General features: G+C 42.4%; 1 protein-coding gene across 1 annotated transcript in view; it reads left to right on the forward strand.

Moving 5' to 3' along the window:
- Positions 1-630: 630 nt before the first annotated feature.
- cadm3 (cell adhesion molecule 3) overlaps positions 631-20,518 on the forward strand; it is a gene marked incomplete at its 5' end in the record, with an annotated part of 225,403 nt that continues 205,515 nt past the window's right edge. The window contains 2 exons of the mRNA XM_079561619.1: positions 631-646; positions 2,060-2,212. Coding sequence (XP_079417745.1) covers positions 631-646; positions 2,060-2,212 — 169 coding nt within the window. The remainder of the gene's footprint in view (positions 647-2,059; positions 2,213-20,518) is intronic.

Raw genomic sequence — 20,518 nt, forward strand, 5'->3', positions numbered from 1 at the left:
GAGATAGAGTCGGGGGGTGGGGGGGGCGAGTTGAGGGGGGGGCAGAGCAGCGAGAGCAGAGAGCCAGTAATGCTGTTTGTAACTCTATCTGATTTTGGAGTTGCTATTTTTTGCCTGTATTTTCTGAAACGTCTCTGTCAGTGCGGCTACAAGCAAACAGAAGAAGAGAGGGAGGATGTCGATGCTGAATTACTTTTGGGAATCGCGGTGGGGTAATTTATATGACTTATTTGTGGGAAGGTATCCGTGTTTTGTTTTTTTTTACGGCAAGAAACAGTCTTTCCAATATCCTTTCCTCCTCTTCACCCAGGGCCGCTGCAAGCAACTGTGGAGCCTTAAGCAGAACCTTGATGGTGCCCAAACCCCCCAAAAATTCAAAAAAAATATATATATATATCTGTTATTTATTGTCAATATAGTAATTATCGTGACAGCCCAGCTCATTAAAATTAAACATACTCTTGAAACTACAACAAAAAATGATGATCTAACAGTTTAATAGTTGGTGCCCCCTCCCCCCAGAACCTGAGTTTCTCTGCTCCGCCCCTGCTCTTCATCACAGATGTGTGTCTTCCCTCTCTGCGCCTTCCCCTCTTTCCTTTCTTACTTGCCACTGTCTTACTTGTCAGGATGTCTGAACTTAAAGGTGCATTTTGCAACTTTATTTTTTTACAGTGACCCAGCGGCTGTATGGGGGGTTACCATGGCGCCTTTGCTTTCCAGTCCGATGCCCTCTATGATGCTCCAGGTTTTTTTTTTTAGGGTTTCTGGTCAGGTTTTCTGGATGTAATGTATACGTAACCATGGAGACAGATCCATCATCAGTGAAAAGCTACCAGACCCCCAAAAAATAATGACTTCTGGAGCATCCAAGAGGCCACCGGGGTAGAAAGTTGATCACCCATACAGTCAGTGGGTCACTGAAAGGTTAAATACGCACTGATATCTAGTTATTTTCCGCATAAAAAGTTGCATAATACACCTTTAAATTTGCTAACAAATTACAGCAGAATACGGTCTATATTAATTCCAGATATCTCGATATTAGGAGTTAGATGAAAACCAACATAATACAAAATAGTGCAGTTTCATTGATGAAAATCTATATCGTTTACATCTTGCTGTTTCGATTTTAATGTTTTGAATGTTTATAGCTCGATATCAATACGATAACGATAGATCGTTTCTTTTTCGATATTAATATCTTGAATGTTCGTATCTCGATATCGATACAGTATATATAAATCGCCAGGGACCCTTCACACCCATCACAGTCTCTTCAAGGTTATGCCTTCAGGGAGGAGACTGCGGAATCTACGGGTCAGGTCCAGTCGACTGAAGAACAGTTTCATACACAGGGTCATCGGGAAGCTGAACTTCCTGCCCTCCCTCCCACCCCTCTCCCCCGGCTCCACAATCAAGGATGAGAGAAGCATTATTTCAAACCATTCACACATATTTGTAATGTGTGTGCGTATTTGACCTTACAGTGACCCAGCGGCATTTGCTGCTGTATATATCAATTATATTTCCGTTTTTTTTGTGTTATTTCTGGGTTTTCTGGATGTAATGTATACGTAACCATGGAGACAGATTCATCAGATACCACACAAAACTAATCAGCCATACAGAAAGGCTAAATACGCACTGATATCCACTTATTTTCCGCATAAAAAGTAGTCTTTAAGTTTGCCAGGGAATTTACTTCATTTCTATGAACAAAATACGACAGAATACGACGCCCAGCACGTTATGAGGAAGCAGTGACACTGTTTTTAGCTCTTTATACTTGTGCAAAGCAAAGTGCTGTTTCTCCTCATTGTTCTGTAGAGATGCAGGGTTGAATGTCAAAAAAGTTGATAATCGTGTTTTTTGAGCTTTCAACAATGGGATAATGTTTCCTCATCAACAACAGACTCATTTTGGGCCAGTCTGAGTAATCCTGTGCCACATCACGTCTGCTTTAATGTGAACACAAACCTGATTATTGCATCTTTGCCTCGTCATTGGTGTAGCATTAACTGTGAACTGACCTCCCTGTTTGTTTCCTTTGTGTCAGTTCCAGACGACCCGCTGCAGCCGACCACCAAGGATGAGACGGTGTCTGTGGGGGGCACGGTGACGCTGACCTGCCAGGTGGAAGAGAGCGATAACTCCTCCCTGCAGTGGTCCAACACGGCGCAGCAGACCCTGTACTTCGGGGAAAAGCGAGGTAGGACCACGGCGTTCTTCACTCTTACGCTCTGCGGAAGGCGAGGGGGAGCACTCGTCACCCGCTGTGCCGTGGTTTAGTTTTGGGCCAGGCTTTTTTTGTTTGTTGTCAGACACAGATGATAATGATACTTTACTTTGATGGATTGATGTCGGTAGATGTAATGGATAAAAAACTGAAAAGCTAAAATCAAACCACGGACGCCTTCATGTGCCGCAGCACCACATGAAAGTAAGAAAACATGCACGGAGCTGTTGAATGGTGACCCACTTTGGTATTTCCTAAGTCCATTGTTTCCCGATGAGTTGTCTTTCATTTTCATCCTGAGTAGAGATATTGTTACATGTTGTAGAACTGCATAATTCTACTTCGGTATTCAAAATGGCCACCGGAACTATGCGTGATGGCATTGGAAACGCATGTATACTGAATAAGGCTAAAGTATTGTTGGACCAGGGAGCAGAGTGATGACATCAAGTGAGTCAGAATTCTCTGGAACTTTTCCTTCTGTCTATGTCATTAACATAAACATTTATATAAAAACAATTAAAGTAAAAGTAGATGCTGCTTCACTGCAGTAACAGTACGACAGGGACTAACCACAGAAAACATTCATCAACTGAGTCAAAATCACCAGAGGAACTTGTCATTTGCACTTTAAACTTCTTTGTCAAAGAAAAGTTTCCCGAAAATGAAATAAACCGATACATTTCTGAAATGTTTTGCGCGCTCTCCACAGTCTGAGACATCGTAGGTGTGAAAAACCTGGCTGTCAACTTGATTTTTGTTCCTAATTCTGCGTTGCCATGGTTACTAATGTGTTTGACACTTTGTGCCAAAATAAAACGGTTTTGTGTCAATCCTGCCGACACACACCTCCATGTTTTATCACAGAATATCAGCATGTTGACGGAAAACATTGGTGAAAATAGTATAAAACCTAAAACTTTAACAATAATCCGATCCAGCTCTTCCATCCTATAAAATTATACTGTATAAAAGGACTTTGTGACTAATCTAGGACTAACTTAAGCAACACTTTTTCCTCTTCCATGAAACGCAAACATCACAGACTTGATAAAAAGCTCCTCTGCGTTACAAACGACTCCTCATTAAGGTAATATTTGGAGCCGGGCTGGAATAAAGATGTTTACGGCGGCAGATTCTTCTAATAAGGAGAAAATAATCATCAGTTTGAGCGGAGCGGGTCAGGAGCTTTGTTTGGAGACAAAAGAAGAAACAGGAGAGAAAGAGAGAGGCACCTGCGAACGGCTCATCCAAAGCGTTTAATGATTGTTTGGAAATGCGGAGCGTCATGTGGGCTTTTAAAGGGAATTGCCAGTGCGTTTTTTTTTTTACTTAAAGCCATCCTGCGTAACATTTTGTGTAACAGGCAGGATAGAACAGAAGCTTTTATTTCATTACGGGATGTTGAGTCGTTGAAAAATGGCCGTTTCTCTGCCCAATTTTGCTTTCCTTTCCTTGATGCGGTTTGTTACATTTCCCCCAGTGTGTAAAAGGACAAACTTTACTGGCAGTCGTAGCGTCTCTCTCTGGGCAGCCCCTTTTTGAAACGTAACCCACGTCTCCTGGATTCTTTGTCGTCCATGTCGTCCATATTGTTCTTGATCCCCAACTTTCCCTTTAGGAAGCGCAATACACACTAATAGAATCATGAAGAAGAAGCTAACAGGCTAAGCTAACTGCAGGCTAGCTCCACTTAAACAGTATTTACATCCACGTTTGAGTGAAAAAAAATGATTTCCATTGTGTAACTGAATGTACAATATCCCTCTCTCCCTTTGTCTTTTCTGTCAGTGTAGTATTTACTTTCACGGACAGTTAATGAGTAAAAAAACATAACATGCTATGACACCTGCATGAGTTACTTAGTCATGTCTTTAATAAAGCTTTAACATCTTAGCCTCCACCTGAACCGAGCACATTTTCTCCAGTTTGGCTTTACCCAAATCCTAGAGATTGTTGAAAAAAGTGTCAAAATAGCGACAAAAATGAAGATGAAAATGCATCAAAAGAACAACAAAAAACGAAAAGCAATGGAAAATACGATGAAAAAGCGCCAAAACATGACAAATATCTGTTTTATTGACCTTTATTTTACCAGGATAGTCCCTGTGAGATTAAGAATCTCTTTTTCAGGGGAATCCTGGCCCCAGAGGGAAATCTATGGTACATGTTTTTAGTGAAAAAAACAAAAAAGAGATGAAAACATGTGACAAAAACGCAGACGTAGTTCTCAGCTTTCAAATGAGGCATTACGCTGTTGCTCTCCAGTCGAGAAGCCTTTAGATTTGGGTAAAGCCAAATTGGAGAAAATGCACTCTGTTAAAAGGGATATTTCAGGATTTTTGACATAGGGCCTCATTTCCTAGTTATCCAGAGTGCTAGTGCATTTCTATGGTATCAGCTAGCCTGCATTAAAAACAGTCTGACCCGCTCCACAGAGCACCTGAGGCAAATCACTTACAACACCAGATTAACCATATAAATATCTGTGTCCATAGAATAATATTTGGAATACAACTGACCTTGCATCACATGAATGATCGCATTTTGAGGGACTATTTTCTAGCAGATCACTCCGCCGCCGCGTAGCTTATACAACCACGAAGCTGATGCTGCTCAAATATAAGGTATTTTAAATGCAAAATGGTTAAAATGATTCTATGAACTGCTTGAATTGCAAAACAAATATCTCCAGAAATCAGCAACACTCTGGATAACTAGGAAATGAGGCCCTACGTCAAAAATCATGAAATATCCCTTTAAGGCGGAGGTTAAGGGGTTAAAGCAATAGCTGCTAATCATAAGCAACCAACACTGAAACAACCAGATAAAGACAGCAGAGGAGCACTTTCTGGAAAAGGAAGGCTCCAACCATAGACATAAGAAATAGTAGACTCCTTTCACTCCCCGTTTATGTTTATGACAATCGTTAGAGGAGGAGTCCATGATGGATTTAGAGACTCCAATCGAGCATGTTCCTAAAAAGGGCAAAAGGGCGGGATCTTCACTGTAGATGCTAACGGCCTGTCAATCAAAGTCCGGCCCTCATTGATATGAAAGAACTCCAAAATGTCCCTTTCCAAAACCCGCCTTTCGAAAAAATGCTGATTTTTTTAAAAGCGCTACAATGGTCAGAAAGTTCACGTTGTTATGGCGCTCAAGTCCAACTCCTGCCTTCATTCTCGGTGTTGGAGAAATGTGATTTATTTTGCAGAAGGAGAAGAAAAAAAGTTTCTCAAATTGGCTTCTTGTTTGGGAAAAGTCTGCCCCGCTCGCTGTCAGTTTTGCTCCGCAATTTTCTCGTGTAAATTGACCCACAGTTGTTGTTTGGGCTGTCGCCGCGAGAACCTCCGAGAGCAAACTTCAGGTTCACAAAAAGATTTCATTTTCTCTTGTTAGAATACGCGGCGCAAAGCACAGTGCGAGCCTATTATTATTTACTTTTTAATTTTGTAAGAGGCAAAATGTCAACTGGAAGATTTCTCAGGCAGACTGTGTGAGTCAGCCCATGCAGATTGTTTTGTCTCTGAACACTTGGGAACAGAAAGAAAACTTAAAATGATGACAATAGGGGCAGTGGAGGAAGGGAAGGGGAGAGTTCATCTTCCTGAAAAGCTGTTGGATAAAGTCGCCTTTTGGACAGATGTGGACTCGATCGTATGATATGTTCTGTAAAAACTACATTTCCCTGTGTGTCTGCACTGGGGTTAAAGGTCAACACACACTACACGACCTTTATGCCCGATTTTACTGTAATTCTAAATGTCTGGTTTGTGAACGTCACATAAACAGTTCAGAAAACTATAGCATAAAGAACAAACCGAACTCTCCATCTCACTCCAAATCGCTAAATCCATTGAAATCCTCTGTGTCACTTCTGAACAATCGCCATGGCAACGACCGGGTCACCGTTGACAAGCCTCTCCCGGCAGCACGTTTTTCAAGCTCTCATTTGCAAACTCGTTCCTCTAACTGTGGCCATCGAGATTTTATACCGTGATTAGCTTTGTTTGTTTTAGGGAGGCACCGATACCACTTTTTCTAAAACCGATACGAGTACTTTGATTTAAGTACTCGCCGAAACCGAACACCGATGCGAGTACAAGGCATTTTCTTCAACATTGTTACTTTTTCCACAGCAGATTGGTTTGTAATTAGTTGATTTACTCATTTACATTTCCTTAAGTAAAGTCGGCGACACATTTAAGAGCAGTTATATTAGAATTGTACTGATGCCATTTGTTTATTTATTTTAAATATTTAAATATATTAATTTTTAATTTTTATTGCACTGTCCATCATAGACAGAAAAGCCCATGTCCAAATGCCTGTGCTTTATTCATTTATGTATTTTTATGTAACAATAGTATTGAGATGTTACTTAAATGGTCTCTTTTCGTCTTTTCTTCAGCTCTTGTAGATTTTCTCGTGTGTTTGTAGTAACTTAGCGAGTAGCTATAGCGTTTTCATTGTCCTGCTGCAGCTCATTTTCGCTCAACATGGACATGCTGTATCTCTTTATTTTGGATTTTCTGAGGACTTTCTAGTCGCTGGGTTAGTTTTTCAGATGAATCAACCCCTGGGCATAAAACAGCGTCAGAATGGGCAAAACTACTAGCCGCGAGTTAGCAACGTTAGCCTGTATGTTGTAAACACTGCAGACGCTGCAGCACTAACAACATTAAGCTCTGGTTAAATCCAGCACAGACTCTGATTTAGAGAGTCTGTAATAAAGTCAGCTCTATGTGGATTATTGTATTTCCACTAAATAATTCTCCAGTTTGTTGCTTCTTCTCTCCTCAGCTGAGAGCCGCACCTCGTAGCAGCGCTGGCCGCACGTCAAATGGTATCGGTTTCTGGTATCGGGACCTCATGAATGAGTACGAGTATGAGTACAAGCATGTGGTATCGGCCCGATACCCGATGCTGGTATCGGTATCGGTGCATCCCTAGTTTGTTTTCTTCATTGCTGTAAGGGTAACCTCCGCTTTTCGCCAGTCCCTCACAGTTTCTCGCTCACTCCAGACTTTCTTTCTGCTTCTCGATTAGCCTGCAGTGCCCTCTAGTGGCATGTGAAATTATGAATTTGAATTACAAAAAAGGGAAAAAAAAATCACATAACTAGTCCGGAGTATAAGACGCATCTCCTGCCAAACTATGAAAAAAAGTGCGACTTACAGTCTACACCGGTATGTAAGAATGTGGTGTTTTACTTTGGCTAAAATTGGGAGGTTTGGTCTTTGGTCTTTTTACAATGAATAATCCCGATTGTAAAGCATATCGGGTGTGTTTTTTATCTGAAACGGTTCACTCACCGGAGCTCCTGTTGGGCTGTGGAGTCGGCGTCTCACTAAACAAACAAAGTGAGCCAAAGAGTTCCCCGGGGGGCTCGGCGTCGAGGCCACTGCCGCTCCGTCTGAAGCTCCTCTCTGCTCAGCCTGAGCGGCGCCGCCTTCAGCCTCACCTTTGGCTTCTCACTTCAAAACCGGCCTCGGAAGTTGTTCTTTTAAGATGGAGAGCGAGAAGTCGGAGCGGATCCTCCAATGTTTTGCAGGGCCACGTTTTGCCAGAAAACTTTTGGTGAGTTTAGTTCACGGCTCGGGCAGAGTTTCATAAAGTTCATTCACTTTCTCAAATTGGGCCAGATTGTGAAACATGAAAGGTCAGCCACAGAAGAAGAAGAAGTAGAAGCAAAAAAATGTGGACTTTAGCGGCAGCTGAGATGATGTTTTAGCATAATTGAAATGGAAATGACTTGAGTTTCTTTGTTTTACCTGTAAAGCCTGAATGTTTGGAGAGTGCGTTCAAGATGTTCCGAGCAAAAAGAAAAAGCATTTCAACTACATCCAGCGCCTTTGGGAGCTGCTGCCGAGCTCATTGCGCTTCAAAATAGATCTCGTTATGCTCCGTGCATGGGATGTTTTTGGCTAACTTCCTGTTGGCCAGTGTGAGGTAAAGATGACTTCCTGTCCACTTTTTTAAGGTAAATTAAGGATAAAATAACATGGAAAAGATGGCAGAAAATGTAAGTGGGTTTCATAAAAATGTGTTCAGATTGTGGCGCTGTTTTATTATTTAGCGTTAGCCTTTAGCTTCAAGGCTAAAACACTTTCAGTATAAACACAGATGTCTCCTCAAGTGAAGTATTGACATCCTGAGTGTAGTTTTTAAAGGGATATTTCAGTATTTTTGACATAGGGCCTCATTTCCTAGTTATCCAGAGTGTTGCTGATTTCTGGAGATATTTTTTGTAATTTATGCAGTTCTTCTGTTTGGAGAGTTTTGTGGCACTAGGCTAGTGCATTTCTATGGTATCAGCTAGCCTGCATTAAAAACAGTCTGACCCGCTCCACAGTGCACCTGAGGCAAATCACTTATAACACCAGACTAACCATATAAATGTCTGTGTCCATAGAATAATTTTAACCATTTTGCATTTAAAATACCTTATATTTTAGCAGCATCAGCTTCGTGGTTGTATACGTTACACAGCGGCGGAGTGATCTGCTAGAAAATAGTTCCTCAAAATGCGATCATTCATGTGATGCAGGTCAGTTATATTCCAAACATTATTCTATGGACACAGACATTTATATGGTTAGTCTGGTGTTATCAGTGATTTGGCTCAGGTGCTCTGTGGAGCGGGTCAGACTGTTTTTAATGCAGGCTAGCTGATACCATAGAAATGCACAAGCCTTGCATTAGCCTAGCGCCACGAAACTCTTCAAACATAAGAACTGCATGAATTACAAAAAAAAAATATCTCTAGAAATCAGCGACACTCTGGATAACTAGGAAATTAGCCCCTATGTCAAAAATCTTGAAATATCCCTTTAAGTCTAGTTGTCGGTGATTATCCGACAGCTGCATGTTTTCTGCCACGTACAGTTTAATTACACCCCATTACCCGAGGAAGTTAGCATCATGTTAATATGCAACCTTACATGCACAGACCTTACATTGTTAAGTGCAAAAATACTTGTTCAACTTAATCCACTGGCAGATTGTCACTCGCTGAGTCAATATTACTCAGATCGGGGCCGAGTTGTAGCCTGGCTATTCAGTCTGGGGACCAGTTCATTTTCTCGTAGGATAGGTGTGTTTTTTGGGCGCTACAAATGTCTATCATATGCGTCTGCACGTAGCCATAGCCAAACGTATCAGTGGCCACACCGCCTTTGCTCTGCCCAATCCCGGCAGACCTGGGAAGCTGAGCAGGGAAGGGCCTGGCAGGACTCGGATGGGAGACCGTTTGGGAAACACCAGGAAGCCTGGGGAATGTAGTGAGTGAGTGGTGGTCGGAGGGGCCGATGGCGCAGACTGGTTGCCTCGCTTCCGTCAGTCTACCCCAGGGCAGCTGTGGCTACAATAATAGCTTACCACCATCAAGTATGGAGTGAATGAATAATACAATGTAAAGCTTCTTTGAGTGTCCAGAAAATCGCTAATTAAAACCGATGCATTTTTATTATTATTATTATTAGTTGTATCAGATGACGTACCCGCTGTAAACTTTCGAGCTTAACTATTTAGAACTCGGTCTAAAGCTCGATCAAAAGATGGCGTCTGCTGTCAAGTTGGATCCGTAAATATACATATATATATGTATTTTTTTTAAATCCGTAAACGAACTTCAGGCTTCCATATGTCGAATCTCTCCTCGGTCTGTGATTGGTCCCAAATCCATGTGAAGATTTCGGCCACGGTCCAAAGGCTGTTGTGCAGTTTAAAATGATTATCAACATGTTTTTTTGTTTTTGTTTTTTGTTGGTTTGCAGTGGGAGTCGGTTTTGTCCATTAACATGTGATCCATATTACATTAATCACATCTGGTTAATACTTATTAGGGCTGGGGCAAAATATCGTTTTGTAACATATCGCGGTATTTTTTTGCCACAATACATTGATACTTTCAACACTTTTATGAAATGTGCTGAAATATTTCATACTTTTGTTTCTTGAAGTATAGAGTGAGAAGCTTTGTTTAGCTTTTGGTTGAAATGAGGCGTTTTGCAATAGACCTCTGTTTATGTTTGTGTTTGGAGGCATTTATATCTTTATCCTTTATTTCTTCAGTAACTGTTTGGACCCAAGACTGTGTTATATTTACATATCACTTATCACAATTGCTGTATCGCAGAACGTATGGGATCGGCCCCTGAGCATCGTGATACAGATCATGACAAAAGTGCATCGTCCCGGCCTTCATATTTATCCGTAAATGAGAATCAGTTTGGTTGTTTCTGGCCGTTGTCCATTCGCAGGAGTTCAGTGAGGGTTTGTTTTCATCCACAGTCACATAATCAGCAGGAAGGAGGAAGCATCGAGCCAAGTGTTGAAAGGTTCGGGTTTAAATCAGAGTGGACGTTCGGACAGAGATCTGCAGAACTGGCCTCCAAACACGAGCCGCCGCTTTGATGCTTTCCGTCTCGCAGCGCGTCGACCCGAACTGTTTCGCCGACTCGTCTTTCCGTGGAGTTTTGAAGCGCGAGCGGCCGTGGGGGGAAAGTGGACAGAGAGAGATTCCCGCGGCTCGATAGTCCTCGGGCGGAGCGAGAGAACTATCCTAACGCCACTCCAAACAGACTCGATTTGGAGGAGAGGCGGGCGCTGCGAGTGCGGGACAAATGGAGGGTCTTAGCGGGAGACGGAGACGGTGGGCGGATGGAGAGGGGGAGCTCGTTTTAAGGTCCACTCAGGAGGGACGGAGAGAATTGGAACAAGAGGAAAGAGCAGGGAGAGTTGGCAGGAGCTCTTCTGTCTCAGATGGAGAGAGAAAGAGGGGCCATATAACGATTGATTTTGTTCAGCGTGGCTTCCAGGGCTAAAAGAAAAAGCTTTGAGAAAGGTAGTGCTGCAGCAGATATTATTATCGGTGTGTTAGGCCACGGGAAAAGTGCTCTGAACGAGACGAGAGCCTTTTTTGTGAATGCAGCCTTAAACATAAACGAATGGTGTCGAGGAAATTAATTTTAGGTCTGATTTTCCTTATTTAGTTTCATTTTAGCCTTGTTTTGGTCCGGATTTAGATTTTTTCCCCCGTTTAAACAGAGGAATTATGGGGGGGGGAATGACATTTGAAATGATTTGGACTAGGCTAGTGCTAAGCTAGTGCATGTCTATGGTAACTAGTAGCCTGCATTAAAAACAGTCTGACCCAAGCACAGTGCACCTGAGGCAAATCACTTACAACACCAGACTAACCATATAAATGTCTGTGTTCACTAAATAATGTTTTAAATACAACAATTTTTGCATTTAAAAGAACTTAGGTTGCCCGATCTACAGTAGTTTGTTGCATTAATACACGTGGAATTCATAAAGGAGCTTTCTACAAATCAGATATGGCAACGTTTGGAGGACGAGCCCATGATTTTGAAGAGGTTTTTAATGCAGGCTACTAGTTACCATAGACATGCACTAGCAAATATAAGAACTGCATGAATTAAAATAGAAAAACTCCAGCAATCAACAACACCCTGGATAACTAGGAAATGAGGCCCTATGTCAAAAATCTGACAGTTTGTGGTATCAACTGCCAATGGTTGAAGCTGAATGCTAACCGGTAGCATTGCTGTCTTGAGCAGCTTAAACACTGACTCAGACTGAAACTCTGTCGACATGACAAACTGTAAAAATCACAGAGAAAGGTTTTCTGTTTCCTCTTTGATGTGTTAATTTAGTCTTCAGAGTGAAGCAGATCTTTAGTAAAGTAAAGACTTTTGAGGAAACAAACTGAGCAAAGCTTCAGCAAAACCTGCAACTGAATGTGTATTTTTAATAGAAAAATCAGGCAATGCCACTATTTCTAAAGAAATGTAGATTTAATGTGTGATGGAATCAAATTTAAATGTGGAGTGTTGTATAAAGTTGACTTTTTGGAGCTTTTTTCCACATTACATCGTTGCTCTCTCACAGGGGCGGATCTAGAGGGGTGGCTGCCACCCCTGGTAAAGGTCTTGCCACCCCAGCTGCACCCCATTGATGTCATGTGATGTCTCTTATTGTTAATTATAACACAATTATAAACAATGCTACTATTTGTATATCATTTTGCATTCGACATTGGAAAATGTGTTTGCACCCCAGAAGTTATAACTGGCCCTTCTTGCCACTCCGTATTTTTTTTTCTAGATCCGCCCCTGCTCTCTCATCAAAAACAGAAATAGAGCTGTGTTTCGAGTCTTGCATCTTTGAGTAATCTTTGGATCGTCACTGGTGGCTGATCTTAGCGTTCTACATATTCATCGCTAATAGTAAGGGGGTGGGCGGAGCTTACAGTGAGATTGAGTGAAAATCAGGAGGTGAAACTACCGGATAGATACAGATGGCATCTTTGTGATTGTCATGTATGGGGCGACAGTGGCGCAGATGGTAGAGCGGGTCGTCTCATGATCGGAAGGTCCCGCCTCCTGAAGGTGCACACAGTCGTCGTGTCCTTGGGCAAGACACTTCACCCACCTTGCCTCCAGTGTCTGCGTGTGGTGTATGAATGAGATTGTGAATGAGTGAGTGGATCCTTGCTGTAAAGCGCTTTGAGTGCCTAATGTCGGTGGAAAAGCACTTTATAAGTTGAAACCCTTTACCACTTAGTTCGAAGAGGGAAAACAAAAATGAACTTTCTCCCATTTCTCCACCATTACAAATGTTGAATTATGCATATACTTTTCCACTAAATAAAGATACAGAAACATGGAGAGGAGCAAACTGGTTCAACAGCCCATAAAGACTTTAAAAAACGGACAATGCTAACAATGAATCTAACGTTAGCTTCATGCTACATATGCTACAAGTGCCGTTTTTCGCTCCAAGTGTAAAATAGTGACTAAAATGTGTCTGAAATTATTATCAAATACCTGCAACACCCTCCTTTAACGCTTCAGAATGACATTAAGGGCCAGACCTTTTCTTATACCAGTAAAGCTGCTGCTAAAAGCTCTTAAATATGCTGATATTGACAATACCCTCAGGTTTAACGGACGTTTTGTGAGGCTGCAAACTTGTCGAATGTGCATTAACATTCTACAGCGCGGGTTATGCAAACAAGGCTGCAGCTGCATTAAAAGAGGCAGAATGGTGCCGGTGATTGGCGCTTTCCTTCAGACGGACTCGAGGCTTGGGCCCATTCACAGACGGCGTATTCTACTGCGGAGTTCATCGGGTTTAGTCAGCAGCACTTACGAACAACAGCTATAGGCAGACGGGGAGAAATTCAGCTAAGTATACCAATCAATTTGTCTTAAAGCAGCCGACGGAGCGGAGAAGACGCGCCAAGGCTCTGGATGTGTGGTCTTAAACGCTCACTCGAGGCCGAGCTGCAGCAAAGCAACAGTAACTTTCCCCATTTACAAATATATGGAAGTGTTAAAGATGCTGACGGACTGCGAGACTCGGGCGTGTCCAGACCTTTTCTTTCTTTTGTGAGGTTTACAGAAGGTATTGGCAGAGATTTACGCCATAGACCAGGATACCTTTTACCAGAGATACCGTTATAGAATCCCAATATATTATTCCACATGGGAAACTCATCAGTCTCTGCTGCTCCAGTACATGAACCTTAAAGCAGTACTAAGTAACTCATGCCCCTAGAGGCCATAAGTGCCACTGCATTACTCATCAATTGTCCGTGAGAGTGAAATACTACGCTGACAGAAAAGGCGAAGGGACAGAGGGATATTGTACATCCTATTATACAATGGAAATAATATTTTTCACTCAAACTTGGCTGTAAATACTGTTTAAGTGGCGCTAGCCCACAGTTAGCTTTGCCCGTTAGCATGTTAGCTTCTTCTTCGTGATTCTGTTAGTGTGTATTGGTGACTCCGGTCCGGTGGCAGTCAGGTTGCAAGCATGGTTTTCTGGCCAGAGACACCAGGGGGAGATGAAAGACCCTCCGGATAGAATAAAAAACAAAATAGCAAAAAAAAAGAGGAAAAAGAACCATGAAATTGCTACAAAAACAAGCCAAAAAACTTTGAAAAAGAGACAAAACACTGCAACAATGTGACAAAAAAGTCATGATCAGTTTTTTTTAAGTCGGAGCTTTCAAGCTTTTAGATTTTGATGAAGCTGATCGAGAGAAAATGCGCTCAGTAAGGAGATTAATCCACACAAAACACGAGAACACCTTCAGTCTCCCTTTACCAAGTTATTTTCCATTAATGTTCTTTTGTTTCAGTTAAGGTTGTTCCTTGTTGTTTTTTGGGCAATGCAGACAATAAAACCCTGAGTAATCGCCTAAATAACTGCCTAGATAAATGAGCTAAAACCGCTTGAATGAATGGACTTCACAATGACTCTTTCACTCCCAAGAAAAAAATGTTCTTGTGCCATTTTATTTGATCTAAGACTAGAAGTGAATTAAGTCAGGAAACATCACAGTGCAGGGACTTAATCCACATATTGTTTTTACTCCCTTGCTGTTGTATCTGAACCCAAGTATCGGATATTGGAAAAACTGGTATTGGATTGAAGAGAAGATATACTGAAGTTGGACCGATGGGGTTATAGTGGGCGGGGCTGGGGCTATAAATCAGGTTGAACGTCCAGAGTGCTTTGCAGAGGGTGAAGAGTTCCCCAGGATGGACCCAGACCCTCCAGTCCATTACAGCTGTAAGACAGTCCAGCTCCTCCCCCACAACATCACCTTTCGAATAAGTTTACTGAGCTCATTACCGTCGCCTCCCACAGACTGTGACAGCGGACAGGAGGGCAACTGGCTCATAAAGCATCCAGAGTATGCGTTTCTCATTGACAATAAACGGGACAAAAACACTGACAAAAAGGTCAACATCTGCAGAACTCGGGACGACAGCAGCAAAAGCACAAGCCACGAATCAAATCCTTTACTCGAATTCTTGCTCCCTGTTCGCACGGGAGTAGAATTACCTGGGGACGTCAGGAATTCTCACGGGCGTTCACGCGGGATCAGCCATGTCAGTAATTCACTCGTTTTTTCCCAGAAATGATGGAGAGACAAGGAACACGACAACAAGCCTTTTATTCGCTCGTGCTGCGAGTGCCTATGATCCGGTTTGTTTATGTGAGCTTTGCTTCAGCTAAAAGGTTACTTTGTCCCGCATGCCAAACCACGAACGACATCAGCGTCAGGTCTGTGGGACTTTGCACTTTCCTTTAAACTTCCTCCATCTAAACTTTGCACCAAAAACATCCAAACTTTCCCTCAGGCCCTGCCATTTTGGTCTGTCAGACGTTGGGCCAGATCTTGTGGCGGCGCACGGGGCGGCGCAGGCTCTTGGCAAATTATTTTCCGAGTGGCGGAGCTATATGTGCCATTCGCCTCCGCCACCTGTGAGGGGGCGTCACAAGAGGAGGTGACTGCACTGATGGAAACACGGCTGACATTCACTTCCTGGTTTACATTGCGCCGGCTTGCGTTCTTTCTTAAGCCTTAGGCTCTCACAGGTCAAACTAAAAACTTTATTTACCCCATCGTGAGCTAAACCATGTTCACGTCTCGAGAGAAAAAGAGCTACAGCGTCCGCTGTGGCGCGGATCGGCCGCGCTTTGCGTGAACGCGAAGCAAAACAAAAGCACATGTTCACCCCCCACTCCCACACAACCACTCTCCTGGACGCGGAGTCGATCTGGTTGGAGGAAAATGTGTATGTCTCAACCTACTTAAATGCGCCAAGTCTGGAGTGGCAAGATCACAAAGTGCGCCCCGACTGAGCGCAAAATGTCACGCTATCGTCTCCGTTTTGATGCACAAGATCGGGCCCGTTGTCATTTCGATGGGGGCGTGCTCCTTCCTCCTCCTGAATAACGGATAGATACAGATGACATCTCGTCATAGGAGGGGGCGTGGCTTCGCCGAGGGGAAAATAGAATCTTTAGAGAAACACAATTTTCCACTCTTTTCAGCCATTTTCTGGTGGAATATGAACTTATTTATCACATAAGTAAAGTCAAGTGTAAATCGAGCCCCATTTCTCACTTGTTCAGTAGAAGTGAAAAAACGGCATTTGTAGCTAGCGCTAGCTAACCGTTAGCATTAGCCCGATGCTAACATGTAGCGTCAGGTTAGCATTCTCTGTTATTTATATATTTATGGGCCTCCCCATGTCTTTGTGTCTTTATTTAGAAAAAATATAGAAAAATATATTCATAATTCAGCATTTGTTAAAGTAGTTTTTGAATAATTAAAGAAAGTTTAGATTTTTCTCCAAATTGTTTTCCCCCTCAACTGTTTTCAATCATGACCATATATGGGTGATTCCAGAGATGCCGTCTGTATCTATTGAGCTACATTCAAATGTATGGTTTTATTTTGTTGATAAATGAGTGATACCAAGGCTTTTTCAGAGGGGATTTGGGATTTCTTGTTTAGTTTTAAAATAAGCTGTTTTTGTAGTGGAAAAATGTAATTTGTGCCTTATTTTTTGACATTCAAAACTCAATAAATCAGATCGGATATTAAAGAATCCCTCTGAAAAACTCTTCAAAAAATATTGTTCAGTCCAAGGCTGGAAGGTTTGAAGTCTTGCTGACGTGGAGATAATGTCGCCACAATGAGAAGAAAATGCATTTTGAGAAAAAGGCCCTTGAAATTACGTTTTCCCATGTAACTCTATGGGGGAACATTGAATCAGTCCAATATTTAAACGTGTTAATGTGAAGATTAGGTATATTTTTTGTTTCCAGTTGAAAGCTTATGTGTTCAGAGACCAATTTGGCCCAAAACCTGAAAACTGAAAAAAAAAATGAGTTTTGCCTATAGTGTCTCCCCTTAAATATACCAATACTGCAGCTTAAACATGGAGAGGCTTCTTCGTGGCTTCAACTGAACGAAAATCACCAATTACTTATTTACGAGATTATCTTAGAACCACCTCTGATCTGAGCGAAGTTCGTCGGCCCACCAGGAAAACCCCCGGTGCTCCAGATGGCCGGTCCAGCCCCGCCTTCCTATGGTCGATTTACGCATAAAAACATATCCCATTCCATATATAGTTCCTGTTCTCTTTTCAACAGCCCCGTGCGAGTCTCTGCCGGGGTCCTATAGAGTGCGACGTTGTGATATTTTAATTAAGCTTAAGATCCCGGAGGTAATGCTTCCATCTCTCCAAACACATGTGCCACATTTCACCGTACCGTCAGCTGCGCCGTACAGCCAGCAACACCTTGGAAAACTATTTTAAGCCCCAGAAAAAGCTGGAGATATACGCAGCCCGAGCCCGGGTGATTGACAGGAACAAACGCGGCGATGCATCTGCGGTCGGACAGCGGGAAATCGAGGCAAAGGCGACGCGTTTGTTTCATGTGAGAGATGAGAGGCGGCGGCGGCGGCGGCGGCATCAGCGAGCGAGAGACACGGCGTTCTTATTATTCAAATAAATATCATTGCATTGTTGACAGAGTAAACCGACATCAATCTCAAACGAAACGGAGGCAGAGTGAGGAGAAGAGAGAGGCAGGCGGGTGTTTGTAATTCACATATCGTGTAGTTTATTGACACTCAGGTTGGTTCGGTATGAAGTGCATGAATGTAATGATAATCAAGGTGACGCGCTGCAGGGGAATGGGGAAAAATCTTACATTTAGAGATATCATTTCGAAACTTTTGCTGTGGATTAACGGTGTAAGTGTGAGGGGAAAATGTATTGCAAGTTTTCTGTAATTCAAGTTTCGGGGTTTGCTGCTACACGTGGATACCAAACTATCGATATTTGTGAATGAATAAGCCTTGGAAACACCTTTAAGTAGTATTCTTTGCGAGACAGAGTGAAGAGATTGGCGTATTTGCGATTTGATACATTTGTTTTCCTTCCTATTGTCTGCCTGCGAGGGTTTCAGAAACAAATATGAATAAACCTGGGGAGAGAGAAGAGAGGTAGAAAGGAAGATAGAAGGAGAGGTTAAGGAAGTTATGTTGCACAATTTCGCAAGATAGTTCGTTGACTAATATACATCTCTTAATCAAAGACAAAGTCATATTTTTGCTGACTGAAATTTGTCATTAATGTCCAAGACCAGGACTGAAATCTTGTCAACTAATAAACGCTAAATACAAAGTTTGAATTTGAATTTGTTGATACACTGGCTCAGTTTTGGCCAAAATGCATCAAACATTCTGCTAAAAGTCTGTGATCTTTAAAGGTCCTATATCACGCAAAATCGACTTTTTGGAGCTTTTAGCCATGTTGTTAAGCTATTCCCTTATCAAAAACACCCCCAGAGTGGTTTGTGGCTTCATTCACCCAGTTCTCAGCAATCCTCCTGAATCCTGCTCTCTGCTGGTAAATGACTGAGTTGTGACGCTCTGATGTTTTTTACGTCATAGTGTCAAACAGGAAGAGCAAAACTTCTGTAATGTAGTGCCTTACGGCCTGATTTAAATTTGTAAAACAGCTTTTTTCATTATTTCTGTTGTAAGAAAGAAAGGCGCGCTGCCCCTGTGGAGAAAACAAACGCACCCCCTGAGTGTCTGAACAGACGTCATGTTTGCACCGAAAGTTGTGAAGAAGGAGCTCTTTCTAACCTACTCTGGACACACCTGTTCTTTTTTCTTACTTAACGATAATGTCACAGAGAAAAGCTACGTTTGGCTGCGAGAGGTGCAGGACTTTATTCAACCTACCTAAAGAAGAAGCCACTCATCAGAAGTTGTTTTTTCTCTCCGGGATTCGGTGACTTTGAGCCAAAGTAGTGTTTTTCTGTGACTGTCTCTGATGGATGTTTGGTGAACCTTCACCTGAATCAAAGTGGATTCACTTTTATAACCAACGTGAGTCCCATAATGTAAACACCTGATGGAGCGGCCAGGACAGAGTGTGTGTGTTAGACATTTATGAAGCTTTGTTGCAGATGTCAACTCCTTATAACTGCATATTTTTTGCTGGGATATTTATATTTCTACTACTACTTAAGTGTATGAGCAGAGAGAGGGGTCGGAGTTAACTGAATCCAAGCGTTTTGTCTTCTGGGTTTGAAAAATACCTCCAGAAAACATGTATATTTATTACAAACATAGTACTCCATAGTGGTAGAGGTACAATATATCATATACTGTACTTTGCTTTGGAGTGGCTGAAATATTAGGACACAGAACGACGGCTGAAACGTGAGCTCTTCTGGATTGATGTGACGGCGCTAATGTCACCTGCACTAATATCCATTTGGCTTTGAGGTTAAAGAGGGCGTGAGCGTGTGGGGCGAGGGAGAACAGCGGCGTGATCGATGTCAAACTCCGGTCAAACGTTGAGCAGCTGCGTCCGGCGGTGAGGACTGCAGAGAGGTCAGGGGTCACGCACGATAAATACAGGGGAGAGAGAGGCAGGACGGAGCACAGGAGGAGGGACAGGCTCCAGTGGATGGTTACAAATGCCGGGTTTACTTTCGGCTACTGTCAGTGCAGCAGATTTATACTTAGGATGTGACTGAATCAGCTCTTCTGAGCGGCGTTTGGGCGTGAAAGTTTCAAACTGGATCTCATTTTTGAAATGAGCTGGATCTTTTTCCGTCTGTTTTCATGCAATTTTGCACTTTTCTTTCCTTTGCCGTGTGCCTCTTTTCCCTAACTGTGGCCCTAATCGATTCACATGACACACACATCAAAGGTTAATTTGAATCCCACAAGCTTCAGCAACTTTCATAAATATACTGTACGTACCCCTGAGTAAATGAGGTGAAAAACAGATACCAAAGCTTCGGCCATATTTCCCATCAATGTGTTCCCAGTAACTGCCCAGCAGAAACCAAAATACTATTGCCAGCAAGAAGCAAGATGCAAACTTAGTGCAAACCAATAGAAAACAGTGGAATGCTTGAACTTCATCTCCCTGTTTAGGAGTTAAGAGTAATATTAGTCCCGCCTCCTGAAACGGAATAGTTTCTCCGTCTTTTTGTAGACCAGGTATAGGCACTTTGATGCCACATTGGAGTTTTGAACTTCCCACGAGGGCCGGTTCTGTTGCGAATTGGGTTGATTTAAACTTGGGATGCACCGATCCGATACTGGTATCGGATATCGGAGCCAGTACTGGAAAAATTACGATATCGAGATTTTGGGAAGTGACGTTAAATCGCTAAGCATTATGGGATTAGCAGCAGTTGTAAACTAATGGAGATTTTACATTGTGTTGTATGTTCACATTAAAACACTTGGACACCACAGTGTGTTAGATTTATTTACCAGCAGTAATGTTAGTCAATGGAAATGTATACGAACAGCTGCAAAGATGGCGGATCTCCATGATATCTATAGAATTTCCCGAACTCTATTGGCTACAAATATCTGATACTGAACCGAAACTAAAA

Source organism: Gobius niger (genome assembly GCF_951799975.1).
Source record: "Gobius niger genome assembly, chromosome: 8".
In the NCBI taxonomy this organism is placed as follows: domain Eukaryota; kingdom Metazoa; phylum Chordata; class Actinopteri; order Gobiiformes; family Gobiidae; genus Gobius; species Gobius niger.